Below are 22,690 nucleotides of genomic sequence, written 5' to 3' on the forward strand. Positions count from 1 at the left end.
GGAGAAGCAGGGTCTCCACTGAGCAAGGAGCCCAACAGGGGGCTGGATCCCATGACCCTGGGATAATGACCTGAGCCAAAGGCAGACACTTAACCAACTGAGTCACCCACGTGGCTCTTTCTTTCTTTATCACAAGTGGATTGTTGAATTGCCACTCTGTCTTTTAGGAACCTCTAACTCTTACTGGTTTCTTTTCAACAGAGAGCGAACAATCTCCGGCAGGCAGTAGGATCCATCTGAAACTTACTAACACTGTTTACATCATATTTACTTTACATTGTGTTCTTTTTATAGCAAATGATCCCAGTTTTCTTTTGATAGAAGGATGTCAAGTTCTCTTCTTAAATACATTTATTTAAGTTAAAGTTTATTTTATTTTATTTTATTTTTATTTATTTTTTAAAGATATTTATTTATTTGACAGAGAGAGACATACAATGAGAGAGGGAACACAAGAAGCAGGAGTGGGAAAGGGAGAAGCTGGCAGGGAGCCTGATGCCGGGCTTAATCCCAGGACTCTGGGATCATGACCTGAGCCGAAGGCAGACGATTTTAACAACTGAGCCACACAGGCACCCCTGTCGTATTTTATTTTTTAAAATATTTAATTTATTTATTTGACAGAGAGAGGGAAAAAAAAAAGCAAGAGAGGGCGCCTGGGTGGCTCAGTGGGTTAAAGCCTCTGCCTTCGGCTCGGGTCATGATCTCAGGGTCCTGGGATCGAGTCCCACGTCAGGCTCTCTGCTCAGCGGGGAGCCTGCTTCCCTTCCTTTCTCTCTGCCTGCCTCTCTGCCTACTTGTGATCTCTGTCTGTTAAATAAATAAAAATATTTTTTAAAAAAGGCAAGAGAGCACAAGCAGGGGGAATGACAGAGGGAGAGGGAGAAGCAGACTCCCTGCTAAGCAGGGAGCCCAGTGGGGGTTTGATCCAGGACCCTGGGAAGCTGGAGATAGATGCTTAACCTACTGAGCCACCCAGGCCTCCCTACGTTAAAGTTTATTTAAAGTTCATGTTGCATAGATAGTGGGGTAGGTATACTGTGGATGTGGCAATCACTGAGAAGAAGACAGTCTGGAGATGGAAGTGTGAGATCCACGGGTACAATGAAATCTATATATTGACACGATTCACATACGTTCCTACAGCATAGTGCTTGCGGTCATGCTGCCTGGGTTTGCATCCTGGCTGGCTGTCCTTGCTTCAGTCCTTATCTGTAAAATGAGGATATAATAGAGCTTGCAGGATTCCATTGCGCCCACGCGCGTGCACACACACACACACACACACACACACACACACACGGGTGCACACGGGGGTGGGGGGGGGAGAGAATATGAGTGGGAAGGGATTTGGGGGGAAGAAGGGAGAAAGAGAAAGTCAAACTCATAGAAGCAGAGAGTAGAAGCTTGACAGGTGCTGAAGGAATGAGGAAAATGGGGAGATATTGATCCAAGGGTACAAAATTGTAGTTAGGGGGTATGAATCTGTCTAGGGCTCTAACGTGCAGGCGTGATGTAATCATCCTAAATAATGCTGTACTGAGGGGCGCCTGGGTGGCTCAGCCGGTTGAGCATCTGACTCTTTTTTTTTTTTTTTTTTTGAAATAGAAAAATCAGAGCTAAGGCTTGCTTTATTAGATATTAAGATTTATTACGGATCTATAATAATTAAGGTAATGTGGTATGGGTGCAGAGATAGACTAATGAAATAAAATGGACAGCCTAAAAGCAGATATAGATATACAGACATATATGTGACCAAGATGGCATGGAAGATTAGCGGAGGATGCGCAATGTCTTCCATAAATACTGTTCAGATCAAATGTATCCATATGAACAACAAATCAAAATGCTACTTTATGCACACATAAAATCAAGTCTGGGTAGATTAAAGACCTAAATGCGAAAGACAAAATGATCAACACAGAAAAATATCTTCATGATGTCAGGTAGCAAATGATCTCTATCCATTGACTGCAGTTGGAGTATAAAATATGAAAACACATAATAGTAGACCACTAATAATATTCATAGAACTGAATAAATATGTCATTCTTTGATATTTTAATATGTAAATATTAGAGCATCTGACTCTTGATTTTAGCTCAGGTCATGATCTCAGGGTCTTGAAATCCAGCCCCGCATCAGGCTCAGCACTGAGTGTGGAGTCTGCTTAAGATTCTCTCTCTCTCTCTCCCTCTCCCCGCCTCACCTCACTCCCTCTCCCATGTGCACGGCACACACTCTATCTCTCCCTCTCTCTCTCTCTCAAAAAAAAAAAAAAAAACCATACTGAATTGCACACTGGAAATATACTAAGAGAGTAGATTTCAGCTATGCTCATCACACACAAAAATGGTGACTGTGTAAGGAGATGCTATGTTAATTAGCTGGACTGTAGTAATCATTGCATTATGAATATTCGTATCAAATAATCATCTGGTATGCCTTAAATATACACTATATTTTACACATATAGACGTTAAATATATAGAGTGCTGAGAATCGGGCCCATGGCAGGTGCTCGTGCAAGGTCATGAGATAAAACTGTGGTCAAGAAAGGTTGGTTAGGGTTTTGTAGGTTCTAGGGAACTTAGAGAGTGCTGAGCCCACTGGGACGTTTGGATGAACTGATACCAGGCAAATGTGAGGGTTTCTTTATAGCAGGACCAAATACCCCAAACCAGAGTGGCATCCTGGGTGTCTGACCGCTGCATCAGTCAGTATCTTCTGGTTTTAAGTCACTACAGCCCAACCCAAACTGATTTAAACAGGAAAGGAATGCATCGGTTCATGAAATTGAAAAGTTCAAACATCTTTCCTCTAAATGGAACGGTAGCCTGTGTGACCTTTTGTGCCTGGATTCTGTCATTGAGCATCATGTTTTTGAGGGTTATCTACTTTGTAGCATGTATCAATACTTCACTCCTTTCTATGGCCCAATAATATTCCATTTTATAGATATGCCATTCTTTGTTGGTCTATCGATCAGTTATAGACCTAGGTAAAGTCACAGAGACAGAAAGCAGACAGTGGTTACCAGGGAGAAGGAAGAGATAGGGAATGGCAGGTGACTGCCTAATGGGGACAGAGTTTACTTTTGGGCTGAGAAAAAAGTCTTGGAACTAGATGAGGTGCTCATTCCATGACATGGTGAGGTGTCAAATGTCACTGAAGTGTACACTTTATTTATTTATAAAGATTTTATTTATTTATTTGACAGAGAGAGATCACAAGCAGGCAGAGAGGCAGGCAGAGGGAGAGGGAGAAGCAGGCTCCCTGCTGAACAGAGAGCCTGACACGGGGCTTAGTCCCAGGACCCTGAGACCATGACCTGAGCCGAAGGCAGAGGGTTAACCCACTGAGCCACCCAGGTGCCCCACAAAGTGTACACTTTAAAGTGGTTCATGGTTAGATTTTTTTATTGCTGTAAAAGATACACAATATTTATTATTACATATACATACATAAGACATATATATTTGATAATTATAAATACAAATTTTTATATTTGAATACTATACAAATAAATAGAACATTTATTATTTTAACCATTTGTAAGTGTACAATTTAGTGGCATTAAGTCTGCTCACAATGTTGTCTACCCATTACTACTACATCCCAAACTGTTCCTCTTCCCCCACAGAAACTGTGTCCCCATGAAACACTGACTCCCCACCCCCACCTCCAACCCCTGACTCCCACCATCTACTTTCTGTCTCTGTGAATGTGCTTGCTCTAGGGACCTTATGGAATTCTACAATAATTGTCCTTCTGTTTCTGGCTTATTTCACTGAGCAGAACATTTTCAAGGTTCATTCATACTGCAGCATAAATCAAAATATCATTCCTTTTTCTGGCTGAGTAATATTCCATTATATGTATATACTACATTTTGTTTTCAGTTAATGGTTAACTTTATGTTATATGAATTTCATCTCAATAAACAGGGATTCAAGGGTAGTGTCAGCTTCAGGTACAGCTCGATCTTTATCAGAAAAGATGTGGCTTACTTTTTCCCCTTCTGTGCCAGTCCCCAAGTCTCGCTCACATCTTTATCAGAAAAGATGTGGCTTACTTTTTCCCATTCTGTGCCAGTCCCCAAGTCTGGGCTCAGCCTCTCCCCTGTCCTGTTATGTTTCCCACACCCCCACTTCTGTCTCTCTTCACAGTTCCTGTGCCTTAAGAACATCCGAACATTCTTGTCTACCTGCTGTGAGAAGTTTGGCCTCAAGCGGAGTGAACTCTTTGAGGCTTTTGACCTCTTCGATGTGCAGGATTTTGGGAAGGTAAGCTGGGGCTGAACTGCTCATGGGGCTGGGCACGTAGAGCTGAGAGATTGGATTTTAGTCCATTTCCATGAATATTTCCATCAGGAAAGCTAAGTGCTGTCGAGGAGAAGAATAGGTAAGTCAGACGAGGCAACACACCAGGTGCAAAGAGCATGAGACCTGTGCAGCTGGGTTCCAGTCCCTGCTTTGCTACTTGTGTGACCTCAGATTTGTGACCATGCCTCTCTGGTCCCTCCTTTCTAACACAGGAATGAATGATATCATCCTATGCTTTCTGAGTGGTTGTAAGGATTGCATAGAAGAAGGCAATCAAGTGGTGGGTGCTTAGTTAAGGGAACCTTGACCTACTACATGGAGAAGTGAAGGTGGAGAAAATCCTGAATTAGGCTCTTAGGGGTATGGATCTAACCATAATGTCTAGCCTCCGATGTTGGAGTCTGAGGCTATGTTCTGGCATGTGGGTGGGTAAGGGGCTTACTGAGCAACCATGGCCCTTGTCACAGGTCATCTACACCCTGTCTGCTCTGTCCTGGACCCCCATTGCCCAGAATAAGGGGATCATGTGAGTAACCATTTGAGCTGGCATCCTTGGGTTGATCTGGCCCTAGTCCTTCCCTCTTGGAAGTGCCCCTCCCACCCGGCCCCCAGGCCTGTGGCTCATACCATTGTGGCTCCCCCAGGCCGTTCCCCACTGAGGAGGACAGTGTGGGCGATGAAGACATCTACAGCGGCCTGTCTGACCAGATCGAGTGAGTGTCTGGGACCACCACCCTGCCCTGGGGGTGTGAGGGGACACGGGCTGCCCTAGGGGTCTGATGGGACATGGCCCTGCCCTGGGAGGTGAGGTCTGAGAGGACATGGCTCTGCCCTGTCGATCTGAGGGGACACGAGTTTGATTTGGGTGGGACCTGAGGGGTCCCTGGCCTGGGAGCTCCGGGCGCCCTGGCTGACTCCACACCCCTCAGCGACACGGTGGAGGAGGATGAGGACCTGTACGACTGCGTGGAGAACGAGGAGGCGGAGGGCGATGAGATCTATGAAGACCTCATGCGCACGGAGCCCATGCCCATGCCGGTGCGTGGGGCTGAGTGCCGCGTCTGGGCGGGCGCATGGCCGGGGCCGTGGCAGCCCCGGGTCCCCTAACACTGACCTGTCCTCCCCATTCTCAGCCCAAGATGACAGAGTATGACAAGCGGTGCTGCTGCTTGCGGGAGATCCAGCAGACGGAGGAGAAGTATACAGACACACTAGGCTCTATCCAACAGGTGCGGTGCTCGGACCCAGCCCCCGGCAGGCGCATGCGCGGGAGCTGGGCGGGCAGGTGCGCATCCGTCCGTGTGGTGGCCTCTGGGCCATTCATGAGAGGCCACCTGTGCCCCAAGCGGGCCTGGAGCTCTTCTCTGCCCTCATTGCTTTCTGCTTCTTCATCTCTGCTTTTCTCTTTCATCCTGTCTCCTGCGTTGACCTGTCGCTCTTTCCTTCGGGGTCTCTCCTTCTTCGGGTGTTCGTCTTTCTTTCCCTATGTGTGTCCATTTATTCCTGTCTATACTGTTCCTATATCCTTGTCCTGTCCTCCTGTCTCAATTACGGCTCTCTGACCTTCTAGTCCCTTCCTTTCAGCCATTGCTTTTTGAACAGCTTTATTGAGAGAACCTTAATATACCCTACAGCTCACCCATTTAATGGGTGCAATCCAGTGGCTTTTGGTTTATTCACAAGGTTGTGTGTGCATCTGTCGCCCTGTTTCGTTTTAGAACCATTTCATCATCCCCTCCAAGAAAACCCATACCTTTTAGCCATCACCCCCTAAAGCCCCATCCTTCCTCAGCCCCTGGCAGCTGTTAATCTGCTTCCCGTCTCCACGATGAGCCTGGTCTGGATGTGTCACTCAGGTGGAGTCACACGCCCTGCAGGCTTCTCTGTCTGCTTCCCTCCCTGAGTGTCGCAAGCTCAGGGTCCATCCCCGGGGCAGTGCGAGTCGGTGCCTCGCTCCCGTTCAGGGCTGATTTTCCCGGGTGTGAGTGGACGCACTCATCCGCCGATGGGCATTTGGGGGTGCTCTCACTTCCTGACTGTTACGAGGAAGTGCTGGGACAGGTGTTTGTGTGGACATTCTCCAACAGTCTTTCTCTCCCAGTCTCTCTTTCTGACTCTGCCGCCTTGTCCCCGTCTCTCTGGGACTGCGTTGGAGGAAGAGGTCTCGGTCTCCCTTACCCTTTTTTTCTCCTCTCACAGCACTTCATGAAACCCCTGCAGCGGTTCCTCAAACCCCAAGACATTGAGATCATCTTCATCAACATCGAGGTGAGCTGACCAGTCCCAAGTCCTCCTGGCCTCCGTCCAGTGGGGACCACCTTCTGGCCCCGCCAGTCTCTGGAGTGCGGGGGGTGGGAGTTGAGCGATGGAGGGCAGGAGGGTGACCCGTCTCCTGCTTGGCTTCCTGAGCCCCGGCCCTCACCCCTTTCTCCGGGTAGGACCTGCTTCGCGTGCACACTCACTTCTTAAAGGAGATGAAGGAAGCTCTGGCAGCCCCAGGTGCGCCCACTCTCTACCAGGTCTTCATCAAATACAAGGAGAGGTGAGACCCAGTTGGCCAGCCCACACCCCTGGAAGTCATCCTGTCCTGCTCAGGCTGGGCATTTGAGAGAAGTTGCCCTCAGAGACTACTGGACAGGCAGGGCTCTTCCTTCTTTGCTTGTGGGCAAGGGACTGCCCATCTCTGGCCCAGTCCCCTGCTCTGCCTCTTTGGGGCTGCGTGGTATTGGAAAATCACTTAACTTCTCTGTGCTTCTGCTGCCACATCTATTAAAATCAGTGTGGCACAGGAACGTACCTCTGAGGGTGTGGTGAGGTTTAAAAAAATTGCGGCCGAAAGTGCTTCGCACAGGGCCTGGCACACAGTAGGTGCTCTGTAAGTGTTGGTTAAATGAACATCGGAGAGCCAATATACCGAGTGCTAAGAGCTTCTTCTGCATCATCTCATTCAGTGCTACCATAGCTCCTTGTGGGAGGTGCCACTGTTATTCCGTTTTACAGATGGGGAGACTGAGGCTCAGCATCACCCGTCTGGGAAGAGGCGGGGCCTGGACTGCCACCCAGATCTGCCTGACCGTGGTGCTGGCCACCCATACCGGCCCCCTGTCCTCCCCTCAGGTTCCTCGTCTACGGCCGCTACTGCAGCCAGGTGGAGTCAGCCAGCAAGCACCTGGACCGTGTGGCCGCTGCCCGGGAGGATGTACAGATGAAGCTGGAGGTGGGGGCCTGGGCCACATCTGGGGGACTCTCTTACTCCTTCCCATGGCCCCAGGGACGCCCAGGAGGAGACAGAGTGGGTCGTGCCACTTTCTGCAGCAGCCCAGCCAGGGACCTGCTCTCCGAGGGTTTGGGGAGGGAGGTACTGACCCGCCGACTGGGAGGGATGACGCAGGAGGAGGCAGGTGGGGGCACTGAGCCCTGACCGCAGCTGAACCCCAGCTCTGGACTCAGCACTGACACCAAGCTAAGGTCCTGACCCTGAACTGAACTCTGAGTCCAAACTGATCCCCAGCCCAGCGTGGGCTGAGCCCCAGCCTTGGCTGTGCCCCAAGTCCAGGCTGAGCTTCAGCTTCACAGCGAGTCCCCACCCTGGGCTGATACCACCCTGGCCCAGTGTGTCTCGTGGAAGCCCGGACAGGGCAGAGATGATGAGCAGTCCCCTGTGTGTGCTGTATGTCCGGCCTCGTGGAGGCCCTGACCACCTGTGTCTCGCCCTCGCCAGCCCCACTCAGCTTGTGGAATCTGGGGCTTCTGCCCCAGGCAGGATTTGCCAGTCTTCCAGGAAATTCTTCCTTTTATTTCCTTGGGGGAGACATGATGCTTCATGTTCTAGAAAAATCCACTCCTATCTCCCCCTCATCTTGCTCATTTCTTTCTCTGGCCCCCTAGGAATGTTCTCAGCGAGCAAACAACGGGAGGTTCACCTTGCGGGACCTGCTGATGGTGCCCATGCAGCGGGTCCTCAAGTACCACCTTCTTCTCCAGGTGCGCGAGCGGGGCGGGACAAGGGCGTGGCTTCCGGACATCTCCGTGTCCTGGGAGTGGGGTGCAGCGGGGCTTCCAGGGGCCAGGCTCTAGGACCCTCTGGGTGGAAGGAGGAAGCTCGCGGGCCAGGCTTGCCTGGAGGGCCCCTGAGAGGAGAGGGCAGGTCCAGGTAATGCCTATCTCTGTGGACCACGCAGGAGCTGGTCAAACACACGCAGGATGCGGTGGAGAAGGACAGCCTGCGGCTGGCCTTGGATGCCATGAGGGTAAGTGGTCACACACAGGCACACGTGCATTCAAGGTAGTGCAGCCCAGGCACACGGTCCCACCCAGGGGCAGCCCCTCCTCTCACCAAGAGTGACACACCTCTGCGACCAGTGAGTGATTCCCAGAATCCCCCTTGGGGACAGGACATGCTGAGGACACCGTCTCTACACCTCCTTCCAGTCCCTGGTGGGAACTGACCCCTCTCCCCAGCCAGGTAGGGGATTGCGTGGGGGTAGCCTCCTACCTGTCCCTCCCCCCCTCCCCCAACCCCCAGGACCTGGCCCAGTGTGTGAATGAGGTCAAGCGGGACAACGAGACGCTGCGGCAGATCACCAACTTCCAGCTGTCCATCGAGAACCTGGTGAGGGGGTGGGGCAGGGAGAGCCAGGCGTGTGGCCATATGGGGAGAGCATTTGGTGTTCTCCTTGGTGGTCCCTTGCCAGACCCCCTTCCTGCCGCATAGGACCAGTCTCTGGCGCACTATGGCCGGCCCAAGATCGATGGCGAGCTCAAGATCACCTCCGTGGAGCGGCGCTCCAAGATGGACAGGTGGGTGGAACCAATAGGTAGAGGGTAGAACCTGAGCAGGGGTGGGGCCAGATTTCTAGTTATACCAGGGGGTGGAGCCTGGGTGGACCTGCCGGAGTACCGGCGTGGGTGTGTGGGTGGAGCCAAGACCGACTGGTCGTGGGGGTGAGATCAGGATGGACAGGCAGGAGGGCACTGCCAAGTTGGCCACAGGGGAGGCGAAGGGTAGGAATCCTAGATGGACAGCAGGTGGGGACAGAAGGTGGAGGAGATCAGGCAGGGAGCCCGTGGGGACTGCTGTCAGGAGCCCGACAGGGGTACCTGACCCAGCTGCTGGCAGGTACGCCTTCCTGCTGGACAAAGCTCTGCTCATCTGTAAGCGCCGAGGGGACTCCTACGACCTCAAGGACTTTGTGAACCTACATAGCTTCCAGGTTCGAGATGATTCCTCTGGAGATCGAGAAAACAAGAAGGTGGGCTCTGAGGCCAGAACTGGGCTCCCCAGTGCTGGGAAGCCCCTGTGCAGCTCAAGGCTTTCCCCTTGACCTTTTAGAATGCCGGGGTGTGTGTGTCCGTATGTGACCTGAGTGTGTATATGCTTGTGCGTGCATGTGATTTTAGTTATGGATGTGTATTTGGTTCTCCTCGGTAGACCATTACAAGGGAACCCACGCCGGGTCCTCCTGAAGGCAGAGGCTGTTCTGGCCTGACCCTGTTCTCCCCACAGGGGGTAGGGAAGGGAGGGTGTGTGGTCCACTCTCTGCAGAGTGGATGCCTTCATTCTGAACCCTGCTTCCTTGCAGTGGACTCACATGTTCCTCCTGATCGAGGACCAAGGGGCCCAGGGCTATGAGCTGTTCTTCAAGACTCGAGAACTAAAGAAGAAGTGGATGGAGCAGTTCGAGATGGCCATGTGAGACCCCCCCCCCCCCCGTCCTGTCTGCATACGGGCAGGGGCTGAGAGGCAATTCTGCAGGGCGCCTCTGAACCTCAGTTTCCTCATCTGGGAAATGGGAGGGATAGGCTTTTGATGCTGCCAGCGTTTTCAGAATGCCACGGGTCTGTGTGAGCTCCTGCCACCAGGCTGGACCCCTCTTCTTCCTCCACTTTTTTCTTTCTCTTCTTGAGGTGAAATTCATGTAACAAAAAATCGAACTATTTAGAAGTGCGTGTTTGGGTGGCATGTAGTACATCACAGCGTTGTGCAATCATCAGCTCTGTCTGGCTCCAGAGCATTTTCATCCTCTCAGAAGGAAACCCTGCAGCGGCAAAGCAGTCACTCCCCACCACCCCCTGCTCCCAGCCCCTGGCAACCACCAGTTTGCGCTCGGTCTCCACCCCTGTTCATAGCAGCACTTCTCACAATGACCAAAAGGTGGCGACAACCCAAATGCCCATCAGTGCTGGGAGGGGGAGGCAAGATGGGGTTGATGCAGCATGTCCAATATGGCAGTTCTGATGCATCCAAGCACGCGTCCCTACTTCATTCCCTTGTGCGGCTGAATACTGCTCCATCACATGGAATTCTCTCCCCTCTCCAGCTCCAACATCTACCCTGAGAACGCTACGGCCAACGGGCATGACTTCCAGATGTTCTCCTTTGAGGAGACCACATCGTGCAGGGCTTGCCAGATGCTGCTGAGGTGGGCATCTGCGAAGATGGCCCTGGGGCCTGGACTTGGGGAACTCTTCCTCCTTAGAGGGGCGCCTCCAGCCATCTGTCCCCCGAGTTGGGAGGTTGGAGGCTCTTCGAGTTTCAGCTCTGTCATCTCTTTCCGGCCCTAAAGAGAACCCAAGGGGACCCTGGGCAAAATGATGGCCTGTGTCTGTTCAACATCACTGACTTTCCTTTCTCTTGCTTTGGCATCCCAGAGGCACCTTCTATCAGGGGTACCGGTGTCATCGGTGCCGGGCACCTGCACATAAGGAATGTCTGGGAAGGGTCCCTCCGTGTGGCCGACATGGGCAAGGTACCACTGGGCGAGAGAGGGTGGGAGGTGGGCTTGGCTCCGTGTGGGCGATTTCCCATCCTCACTATTTCTTTTTCCATCCCGTAGATCTTTCAGGAACTATGAAGAAGGTAAGACCCCCCCATGCTCCTTTCTCTGCATGGCAAGTCATGGGGATTAAGGAGGGGTGGGCAGGGCCCTTTGCTGGGTGCTCACATAGGCGCTGAGGAGGCCCCAGGCTGGGCCCAGTAGCCACACTTGCTTTCTTGGTCTCTCCCTCCAGGATAAGCCACATCGCCGGGCTCAGGACAAGAAAAGGAATGAGCTGGGTGAGTCTGGGGTGGGGGCGGGGGGCGGGATGTGCAGTGTGGAGCAGGAGGAAACCCAGTCCTTGCCTCAGATCTCACAATTATATTATTGACAACGTAAGGTCCTGCTTATAAAGCTGGGGTCCCATTTGTTCCACTCCTAGAAACCTGAAAGGAATTTAAAAATAACCAGCTCAAATTCTTTACTTGCTTTGCTCAAGCCCTAGGAAGAGATGCATAGGGTAGTCCTTACTAAGATGCTCTCTCTCTCACCACCCACTTCTCTTACCCACTGTCTCTTTTTGCATCTTCTCTCCCAGGCTCCTTCTCTAGCCTTCGTCACTAGGCACTCCTCCGACTGTTCTCTCCTTTCCTCTTGACTCCATGCCACAGAATCTTACTATGATATGTGGTTTCAGCAGAATGCCCTCCACCTCCAAGACGGGGAAGTGAAGGACATGGGTTCTTTTTAGCTCAGCGGCAGGGGGTGGAGGCTGGGGTGGGGGAGGTGCGGAGAGGCCGGACTCATTCCTAAGTTAATGAATTTTGTGGAATCACAGCAGGGATGGGTGACTTGTGTTTAGTATCTACTGTATGCGTCATCTGGGGCAAAGGATGGCTGGAACACCTGTGCTTCCTGTCCCCCACGCACTAGAAGCTCTCAGACTTTCGTGAAGACATGACATTGTGATGGGGGACGTCGAGGGCTTTCTGAAGCATGAAACTGAGGGACCTGACAAATCTGAGGCTTCAGGGAAGGCTTCTTGGAGGAGAAGGCATTTAGGTGGACATTCGATGGATGAAGAGGAGTTAGGCAGATGAGGAGGAGGGCAGGGGTGTTCCAGGCAGAGGGAACAGCATGTGCAAAGGCTAAGAGGCAGGGTGTGCGTGTGTCCAGCCTTCATTAAACACATGAGAACAGTTTGGTGTGGCTGGTGGAAGTAAACCCTTTGCCCATAGTCATACAGAGTCAATGTAAAGACCCAGATTTCATATCTACCTATCCCTATCTACCTATATTCATATATAGATATCACCATATAAAGGTCTATAGATATCTATAATATAGATCAATAGGTAGATATAGATATACCAGGTTTATCTGAAATAGTAAAAAATTAGAAACAAATGATCTCAACAGGAGGGATGTATATATCGTTGTGTGTATCTATATTGCATAATCAGTTTTATTCAAAAATAAATATCAGCTTTATTTGTTTTTTAAAAAGATCTATGTATTTATTTGTGTGAGAGAGAGAGAGTGGGAGAGAGAGAGAGAGAGAGAGACCAAACACAAGCAGGGGGAGAGCAGGCTGACAGAGAAGCAGGCTCCCCGCTGAGCAAGGAGCCCGATGTGGAGCTCCATCCCAGGCCTCTGGGGTCATGACTTAAGCCAAAGGCAGATGCTGCTTCACTGACTGAGCCACCCAGGCGTCCCTTCACTTTTTTTTTTTTTTAAAGATTTAACTTATTTATTTGAGAGAGAGAGACATAGGGCACAGGGGGAAACAGGCTTCCTGCTGAGCAGGCAGCCCGATGGATCTTAGGACCCTGAGATCATGATCTGAGTTGAAAGCAGACACTTAACTGACCGAGCCACCCAGGGGCCCTAAGTTACATTTGTTAAAAACTAGAAGTGACCCAAATGTCCTCAATGATGGAAATACATATAAGCGTCTGTGTATTTATTATATATAGGTTTATATTTAGGCATATCATATATATAGGTTAATATGCATATTTATACATAATGTATATGCATATATTATATGTAACATATTATATAATATATATCATATATTACATATACACACACATACTTTTTATTAAGATAGAAAATACATCCTGTAAGATTTATAATGTGAACACATCTTAACTACATGGCTCCGTGAATTTCTCCTCCTGTAACTGCCCCGCAGATCAAGGTATGGAACATGTCACTGATTTCTAGAAATGCACGGTCTAATACAAACTGAAACTAGTTTAAATAACCCAAAACCCCTGTACTCAGCCACACTGGCCACAGCGCCTGTGCTCTGTAGCCACCTCTGGCTAATGACCGTCCTACTGGACAGCACAGACTTTTGAACATCTCCACCACACAGAAGGTTTTCCTGAACAGTGCTGCTGGTCCATACCCATCTGACTCTCATCACCATAGATGAGTTTTGCCTTTCTTTGAACTTCACAAAAATGAAATCCTGTGATATGTCCTCTTCCTGCTTCTGGCTTCTTTGATCAGCATCATGTTGGTGAGACTCACACCTTGTTCATTGCTGTGTAGTATTCCATCGTACAATTATATTGTACTTGGCATATGCATTTTATTGAGGACATTGGGTTGTTGCCAGTTTTTGGTTTTGTGAAGAAAGCTCATCTAGGATTTTGGTGGGCATGAGTGTTTACTTCTCTTGGTCACGTACACCTGAGTGGAATTGTCGGGTCACAAGATAGACACCTATTTAGCTTTGGGAGATAAAGACAGTTTTCCCAGTGGACTCTCACCAGCAATGTAGGAGAGTTCCAGGTGCTCCATATCTTCACCACCACTTGGTGCTGTCAGTCCCTACTTTTTGCCATTCTGGTGGGCTGTGAGACCCAGTTTTGAACATCTATGACCACCAATCACACCGAGCCACCACCTTCCCTCCCCTCCAGGCCTGCCGAAGATGGAGGTGTGTCAGGAGTACTATGGGCTTCCTCCACCCCCTGGAGCCTTTGGACCTTTTCTACGGCTCAACCCTGGAGACATCGTGGAGCTTACCAAGGCTGAGGCTGAACAGAACTGGTGGGAGGTACAGGCTGGGCTGTGGGAATGATGGAGAAGGACCGGAGTGTGGCATCATAGGCATAGGCAGTCCCTAGAAGTGACTCTGGCAGGGGAGGCTAGTCTGGAGGCAGCCCTGGGAAGGGTGGTAAACATGGGGATTTCTAGGGCTGGCCTGGCCCTTCTGAGCTGGCTGTCTTCCCAGGAAGTTGATAGTGGCTGGCACTCCGTGGGTCATGGTCCTGCAGGCTACAGAGAGATAGATGGACAGAGTGGCCACTAGGTAGAAGATCAGCGCACACTTATACACGCATGAATACGTGTAACCTCTCTGTATCTTTCCCTTCTGGCTTTTTAGGGCAGGAATACGGCTACCAACGAAGTTGGCTGGTTTCCTTGTAACAGAGTCAAGCCCTATGTGCATGTAAGTGCCTCAAATCTGGACATAGTGAGGGCAAGGGGGTCCAGAGAAGGTCCCGTGAGGGTGGGAAGCCTTGGGGTGACACCCCTGAGATAGGGAGGACCTGCCCATCATGGTAGGTCATTCCCAAGTTCGTGTTCTGCACAACTGCCCAGAGTGGGGGCCACAGAGAGAATGATGACCTGTCCTTTCCCCCTTGATTCTTCTTGTATGAAGGGTCTCTCCCTCATAAAGGAGAAGGAACAGGGGCCCGAAGACTGGCCAGCCCGTTTCCTTCAGAGACAGCAAATGTTGTCCCATCAGGTGTGGTGGCCACTCACGCCTCCTGGCCACCTGCCCACAGTTTGCCCCACCTCTGTTCTTTCCCTGTCCTCTGCTCACCTGACCACCTCATTCTCTGATGACCTCAGATCTTTCCCACTCTCCCCAGACCTCCCTCCCTTATTGTAGTCGCCCTCTGCCTGCTTCACAGCCCCAATAGGAACCCGCAGAGGGGAAACTCTCCCCTGTTTTGTTGCTTCAATTTTGTATCATTCAGGCTTCCAGAAAGGTTGCTAAAATAATGCAAAGAACTCCAAATAGCCTTTCCCCAGATGCACCAGCTGTCAACATTTTGCCTCATTTGCTCTTTCATTCACTCTTTCTCTGCACATTTTATTTTAAAAATTCATATTATTTTTTTCTTGAGATATTTAAAAGTAAGTTTACAGATATATTTTCCCTTTACCCTTAAATACATCCTAAGAAGAACAAGAACCTTTTCTCACATATCCATAGCATGATTTTAACAAACAACCCTGATTTTGACACTTGATGTTGACATTATACTATGATTTAATCTATAGTCCATATTTAAATTTTGACAAATTCCCCCAAAATTGTATTTTAGAGATTTTTTTTTTCTTTTTTGGCCTGGGGCTTCCTGGTTTCTCTGTAATGGAGCTACATTATACATTTTCAATTCCATGGTTCTGTCCAAGTTTATTCACAGATGTTCTACTATAAAGACTAGCTGTGTCCTAATCAATCAATCAACTTACCTATCAATTGTCATCTATGTATCTAATGATCATCTATGTATCTGTGTCTCTGTGTGTCTCTTAATCACTTAGGTATCAATTTATGTATCAAGCTTCTATGTATCTGTGTAGCTGGGTGTGTGTCTATCTGCCCGTTGGTCAGGTATGTACGTACGCATTTATCTCAGGAAATGCCCGTGGATTCTTACTTTAAAGTCCCAGCTTTGGCCAGTGGGAGCCCTTTCAGGCTGGCTCATCTGTTCTTTTGTTATGTCTCCTTTATTCTCAGAGCTCTTCCTCATTTTCTGGCCTAATACCAGACCTACCTTGTACTTGCCACGCCCCAGTCTTGGAATCCACCGTTTTCCCAAAGAGCCCTGGCCCTTTCAGTGGGACATGACATTCAGGAGCCAAGATCTGGGCATCTCTCCAGTTTCTGCCTTCAAATGTACTGCCTTCCTAAAGCTACACCCAGCTTAGCCTCCTCCTCTCCCATTACAATGAAGTCTCTGAGAAAAGAGAAAAAAATGACAATTCTCCATTCTACTCAAGGATTCCTTCCTCCTGGCACCACCTATCTTATGAGATAACTACTGTTAGTTGTTTTCTGTGTGCCTCTCCGGCGTTTCTTAGTGCACATCCAAGTAGATACAAACACGGTTCTCATGTCCCCCATGATATATTTGGAAGATTTGATACTCATTATTTTGCTGCCCTCCCCTTTGCCCCTTGCCCCTTAATATATCTTGGGATCTTTCCATATTACTATATGTAGATCAATTTATTCTTTTTTTTTCCCTTCAAAAAATTGAGGTGAAAATTGAAAAAAACATAAAATTATTAGACATTTAAAATCCACACTTCAGTAGTACTTAATGCATCTTGCAACCACTTCATTTACTTGAAATATCTAGAATAGGTGCACCCACAGGGCCAGAAAACAAATGGGAGATTCCCAGATATTAGAGGTTGGGCAGGAATAGGGACTGACCATTTAATGGGTGATACGTATGGGTTTTCTTTTGGGGTGATGTTTTGGAACTGGATAGATTGTTCCTCATTCTTTTTTATTGTTACTATTTTTCAGTTATGGTAAAACACACATAACAAAATTTACCATTTTAGCCATTTTGAGTGGTGCACTAGGAAGATTCGCAGTTATACAACCATCACCACTGTCCATTTCCAGAACTCTTTTCATCACGCAAAGCTGAGACTCTGTCCCCATGAAACATTAACGCCCCACCCCTTCCCTCAGCCCCTGGTAGATGGTGGGAACCATCTGCTTTCTGTCTCTATGACTTTGACTCCTCTCGGGACCTCAGATAAATGGTGTTGGTCCTTTTGAGAATGGCTTTTGCACTGAGCATAATGTTTTCAAGGTTCATCCAATGTCCTTCTTTTTTTTTTTTTTTTAAGATTTTATTTATTTATTTGACAGACAGAGATCACAAGTAGGCAGAGAGGCAGGCAGAGAGAGAGGAAGGGAAGCAGGCTCCCTGCTGAGCAGAGAGCCCCATGCGGGACTCGATCCCAGGACTCTGAGATCATGACCTGAGCTGAAGGCAGAGGCTTTAAACCACTGAGCCACCCAGGTGCCCTGGAATGTCCTTCTTTAAGGCTGAATAATAGTCCATTACCTGTTCATCTCTTGGTGGGCACATACCTTTTGGCTATCATGGATAATGTTAGGAACATGGATGGGAAAATCTATCTCTCTTTGAATTCCTGTTTTTAATTCCCTTGGGTAGATACCCAGAAGAGGAACCGCTGGATCATATCGTAATTCTATTTTTAGTTGTTGAGGAACTGCCATCTGTTTTCTCTAGCAGCTGTATCATTTTACATTTCTGCCAGTAACGCCATAAAGTTTCCAATTTCCCTATAACCTTGCCAACACTGTCTTCTGTTTTTGTTGTTTGTGTTGTGGTTTGGTTTTGTTTTGTTTTACAGTAACCCTCCGAACGTGGTGGAAGCAAGCACCTTTGTATTTATTCAGACCAGGAGTTGGGCTTTTCGTAAATAGACAGATCATGCAGGTTTTCATCTTTGCAGATCAGAGGCTCTCCTTGTGACCTCTCACCGCTGCCAGAGAAGTGCAAAAGCACGAGAGGGCATGACTGTGTTCTAGTAAACATTTGTGTTTGGGGACTTTGGCATGTGAATTTCATCCCATTCCCACAGGCTAGGCAATATCATTCTTCCTTTAATTTTTGTCAACCATTTAAAAACTTAAAATCCATTCTTGGCATGAGGGTCATCCTAAAACAATTGGCTGCTCAGTCCCTCAGTGAACAGCACAGTGCCCGGCACTCAGTAAGTGATGGTGAAATGAATGATAGTAGATGATCGCGAATAATGGAGTGCCTTGCGAACCTGGGCTCTCGATCCTAAATCCCAGTCTCTGTCTGTGTCCCTAGGGCCCCCCTCAGGACCTGTCTGTCCATCTCTGGTGAGTAGAACTACGTTTCTTATTTTCAACTTGAGGTCCCCTGGGGTCCCAGGTGCAGCATGAAAACCATACTCCAGCCCCTTGGTTACTCATTTTTTGAACTCTGGGTATTGACCGCTGGGTTGAGCCCTGTGCCCAGGGCTGCTGAAGAGTGAGCTAGCAAAAGAGGGTCCCTGACTCTGGGAGATTAGGGTCTCACTGGAAGGAAAATGATGGGTGGGGGTGGGAATAGCAGCTCCTCCCTCCTGCTTTTGAATATCTGTTGCAGGTAGAACAGTGAGGGTTAGAGGTTTACAGTGTTGCTTTTGTAGCCCACTGACCTGGGTGCAAATGCTGAGTCCCACATTTCCCAGCTGTGTGATCTTGGGCCAGTAATTCAACCTCTCTGGGTTTTAGCTCTCCTTTCTGGAAAATAGATTGATACCAACATCTACTTTATAGGGTTTCTATAAGGCTTTAATGAGCTATTACCTGTACAGTTCTTAGTCCTGTGCCTGGCACACAGTAAGCCCTTTATTATCCATGATTAGATTAGATCTGTTCCTATTGTGGCCATCTCATTATGACGACATTTCATCCATTCTAAATGCACTTTTTTTTTTTCATGTTTGAACCACTCTGAGATTGGAATGGCTCTTACAGTCAATGGAAGATCAGTCTTCTGCCTAATGTTATGGGTAGGAGTTTTTATTTCATAATGGCCCGTGAAAGAACAGTGCCCTTTACGGTTGCTGGCATCCTAGATGATGTCACATGGGACTGTTTCTATGAGCGCTGTGTCAGCACTTTTACGAGCACTTCGAATCCTCCTAATAACCATTTGCTTTTCTTCCTGCCTTTTGGCAAAGAAGGAGGAAACCAGGGCTTAGCGAGGGGAAGTGATTTGTTCAGTGTCACACAGTGAGGAAGTGATGAGACAGGATGGAACCCATCTGCCCCCACTCCAGAGCCAGAGCTTGCTGCCCCTCAAGAGTCCTATTAACACAAGGGGCATAATAACGCTCACATTTTCTGAGCTCCGACTGTGTACCAGGTGCACTGGCTGCATTACAGCCAGTGGTCAGAAATGCTGCTCTGGCAGAAAAAAATGTTGCTCTGGGCTGGGGGCAGTTTTAGCTTCCTCTTTTCAGAAAAGGAAATTAGGACTCTGAGGGGCAAAATCAGTTCCTGAGGTCACAGAGCAACCCAGGGGCAGAACCAGGACTCAGACCCCATCTCTGCCCTCTCCTGCTGGAGCTGTCATGCCTGGAGCTGGGTCACTCATTTCCGGTGCAGGATTTGAGGGGGCGTCAAAAACTCAGGGATCGAGATCCATAATATTTCAACGTGGCACTTCATATAATCAAAAGCGAGGCAAACAGGAACGCCAGGCTGGCTCAGTCGCGAAGCGCGCAACTCTTGGGGTGGGGAGTTTAAACCTCTCATTGGGTAGAGAGCGTACTTAAAAAAAAAAAAAAAGCAAGGCAAAAAAAAAAATCCATCATAAGCAAAATATCAAAATTATAAATAAAGATGGGATCTGACAGGGCTGGGGGTAGAAAGAGGCGACACAGTGAACCCCCAAGCCCAGAGTGTCTTTATTTAAAGCCTTAACGTTTTGTGCCCCATGGGGTTTTTTGCATTATTTAAAAAAATTTTTGAAATTTATTCATTTGAGAGAGATACACAGACAGAGGCAGAGCATAAGTAGGGGGAGAGGCAGGCTCCCTGCCCAGCTGGAGGCTTAACCCACTGAGCCACCCAGGCGCCCCGACTTTGCATTAATTTTTAAAACTGAGTTGAAATCCACATAACATACAATTAACCATTTAGAGGGGCATTTATATTCATATTTACATTTCTGTTACATATGTCCATGTATGTATCATACATAGTTTTATTTCACCTCAAATTAATAGATATAATTTATGTTGTATATTTACATTTGCAGCTAAGTGCATTCATGTGCACCTTTACATATTGTCTATAATTACTTATCATCTATAATCGGTACATATAGGTTACCTATTTACATTTATAATATAATATATTCATATTCGCATCATCCATAATTGTATATTCTCTGTAATTAGCATATATTATTTATGTTATCTATCTATGTCTACAACATAAATGTATTTATATCCAGTGGCATTTGGTACATTCCCAGGGTTGTTTGGTCATCACCACTATAAGTCCAGAACATTCCATCCCCCCAAAGGAAAGCCCAACTCCTCTATTGGTCACCTCTAGCACCCCCAGCCCCTCGCACCCACCTCTGACCCTTTCCCGTCCATGGAGGAGCCTGTTCTGGGTGTGTCACACACATGGAACCGCACCCCGTGTGGCTTTCTCTGTCTGGTTCCCTCTCTGAGCATCGTGGACTCAGAGTCCATCCACAGGGCAACATGTGTGGGCACCTCACTCCCTTGACGGCCCCTTTGGATTTTTTTCAGAGGGAGAGTGTTGGCTCCCTCTTCACTGTTTGTACCTAGGGCTCGTGTCTCACTCTCCTCACCCAGTTTCTGTCCTGGTGGCCACAGAGAGGGGTGAACAGTGGGCACTCAGAAAATGTCCATCCAAGCATTGCCAAATTCCAGATTAAAGGTAAAAAACCCCTGCTTTTCTACACTCACACTCTCAATCAAATGTGTGGGTTTTCCCCTACACCCAAACAATTTGGTTATTCTTCCCTCTCAGCTGGGTGTCCTACAGTTCAGTCCACTTCTGACACTACCCACTTGGAGATGGCATCAGACCCCACAGGTTAGGGGTTGGTTCAGACCAGACTGTCTGCACATCAGGTGCCAATCTCAAGTCCAGCCCTCCAGGACTTCTCACTGACCTGCTGCAAAGTGTAGGCTCCCACAACCCCCTCCCTGGCTGGCACAAACCCCTAGAACTCAGGAAATCCATTTACTTAGATAAACAGTTTATTATAAAAGGGCGTATCAGGGCACGAGAATTCCTGTCCCTTTCAAGGTCCTTCTAGCAGGACTAAGAGTCCAGTTGACACAAGACAGACCAATAAGGAGAAAAATCAAATTTAAGAATCAAATTGACATGAGACAGATGAATGGGAGAAAAATCAAATTTAATTTTGTAGGTACAGGGAATCCACACAGACATTGAAACCCAAAGACAGTCAGGCAAAAGGAGACATACATGTCATTCCGAACTAAGGAGAAGGGGGCAAGTGTGTGGGACGTAAAAGGGAGGGAATGGACGTCACAGGAAGATGAAGAAGATTAAATGTCTGGTACACAAATGTTTGCTGGGCCACTGGGGATTCGTGGGACACAGAGGATTTGATTGAACGGGCCTCGCTAAGTTCCTCTCTGTCGGCCACACCTTCTTCGTAGCCTCACGTAGGTATCTGGGGCGTCAGTGGCTCTCCTCCCAGAGCGGGTCCTCTGTCTGAATTCTTTTTAGTTATTTGTTGGGGAGGTAGAGTTTTTCCTGAATCTGCTGTGTTTTGATTGCTTTTTAATTTTTTTAGATTATATATTTTTGTCAGAGATACGAAGAGAGAAAGAGAGAGAGAGAGAGCACCAGCAGGGGGGAGCAGCAGGCAGAGGGAGAAGCAGGCTTCCCGCTGAGCAAGGAGCCCAATATGGGACTCAATCCCAGGACCCCGGAATCATGACCTGAGCCAAAGGCAGACCCTTCACTGACGGGGCCACCTAGGCATCCGGGGTTTTTATTGCTTTTTAACTCAAAACGGTCTTCATGCTAAATTGGCCCATTTTGGAGCAGCCTGCTCTGGGACTGTCACCAACTTAAAAAATCACAGGCATGGGGGCAGTGTGGACCTCTCTCCTTGGTATATATGTCCACAGGTACGCCGGTCCCATGGAGCGCGCAGGGGCAGAAAGTATTCTCACCAACCGGTCGGATGGGACGTTCTTGGTGCGGCAGAGGGTGAAGGACACAGCAGAATTCGCCATCAGCATTAAGTAACTAACTCCTCCTTCCCTGACCCCCTATGACCCGGGTGCTGCAGGAGCCTGGCAGGAAGGAAATGTACAGTTTTGACAACCATCTGTTACTGAGCCCCACAGTGTCCTGGGTGATCGCATCCATCTTACTCCTTTTCCTTGACTGACAGCCCACGAGAAAGAGCTGTGCCTCCCAGACAGGCTCCAAAAGGCGTTTAGCACATTCGAGCAAGAGGCAGAATTGCCAGGTGGACCAGTGCTAGCCGACCCCTTTGCCCATGTCTGTCTGTGGTGTGCAGCGTCTCACTCATGGTGACTCATTCCCTGGTTGGTTTTGTAATTTTGTCTTGTGATGTCCAGTGGGGATTTCCCAGTGGGAATCTTGTGCTGCTTGGGTCTCCAGAGATTTTGAATTTGTTTCTGTTGATCACCAACAGGTTATTTTTTTTTTTTCCAGGTTAAACATTTTAGGCTAATTCCTTAGTTTCCCGGACTGTGCAGGTAGTTTAAGTTCAAACCCCAAACCTACACGAGGGCCGGTGTGAGGTTCTGAATTTCAAGGGCGACATTTCCATTTGGGGTCTGAGACAGACAAGCTTTCTTATGGTCCCCCAGGCATCGGGTGGTTTTTCTAGAAGATGTAGTATTCACTGGTCCAGGCTTATGGGGTGTGGGTGGGTCTCAGTGCTAACCTCCATCCCCCTGGACCCAGTACCTCATCCCATGTTTCTATGGGATCATCAAAACATA

The 22,690-nt window shown here is 48.6% G+C and overlaps 1 protein-coding gene across 2 annotated transcripts in view; it reads left to right on the plus strand.

Annotated features, from left to right (window-relative positions):
- The window catches only part of VAV1 (vav guanine nucleotide exchange factor 1), a 48,444-nt gene that overhangs the window by 20,455 nt on the left and 5,299 nt on the right, over positions 1-22,690 (plus strand). For both annotated transcript variants that reach the window (XM_059388814.1, XM_059388815.1), the window contains exons 2-23: positions 4,173-4,289; positions 4,796-4,854; positions 4,973-5,041; positions 5,258-5,366; positions 5,462-5,557; positions 6,528-6,596; positions 6,767-6,870; positions 7,446-7,545; positions 8,217-8,312; positions 8,510-8,578; positions 8,854-8,940; positions 9,043-9,128; positions 9,448-9,580; positions 9,911-10,020; positions 10,649-10,750; positions 10,980-11,077; positions 11,165-11,187; positions 11,340-11,385; positions 14,023-14,159; positions 14,490-14,555; positions 17,992-18,023; positions 21,842-21,958. In XM_059388814.1, coding sequence (XP_059244797.1) covers positions 4,173-4,289; positions 4,796-4,854; positions 4,973-5,041; positions 5,258-5,366; positions 5,462-5,557; positions 6,528-6,596; positions 6,767-6,870; positions 7,446-7,545; positions 8,217-8,312; positions 8,510-8,578; positions 8,854-8,940; positions 9,043-9,128; positions 9,448-9,580; positions 9,911-10,020; positions 10,649-10,750; positions 10,980-11,077; positions 11,165-11,187; positions 11,340-11,385; positions 14,023-14,159; positions 14,490-14,555; positions 17,992-18,023; positions 21,842-21,958 — 1,925 coding nt within the window. The remainder of the gene's footprint in view (positions 1-4,172; positions 4,290-4,795; positions 4,855-4,972; positions 5,042-5,257; positions 5,367-5,461; positions 5,558-6,527; positions 6,597-6,766; positions 6,871-7,445; positions 7,546-8,216; positions 8,313-8,509; positions 8,579-8,853; positions 8,941-9,042; positions 9,129-9,447; positions 9,581-9,910; positions 10,021-10,648; positions 10,751-10,979; positions 11,078-11,164; positions 11,188-11,339; positions 11,386-14,022; positions 14,160-14,489; positions 14,556-17,991; positions 18,024-21,841; positions 21,959-22,690) is intronic.

This window comes from Mustela nigripes, chromosome 2 (assembly GCF_022355385.1).
Source record: "Mustela nigripes isolate SB6536 chromosome 2, MUSNIG.SB6536, whole genome shotgun sequence".
In the NCBI taxonomy this organism is placed as follows: Eukaryota; Metazoa; Chordata; class Mammalia; order Carnivora; family Mustelidae; genus Mustela; species Mustela nigripes.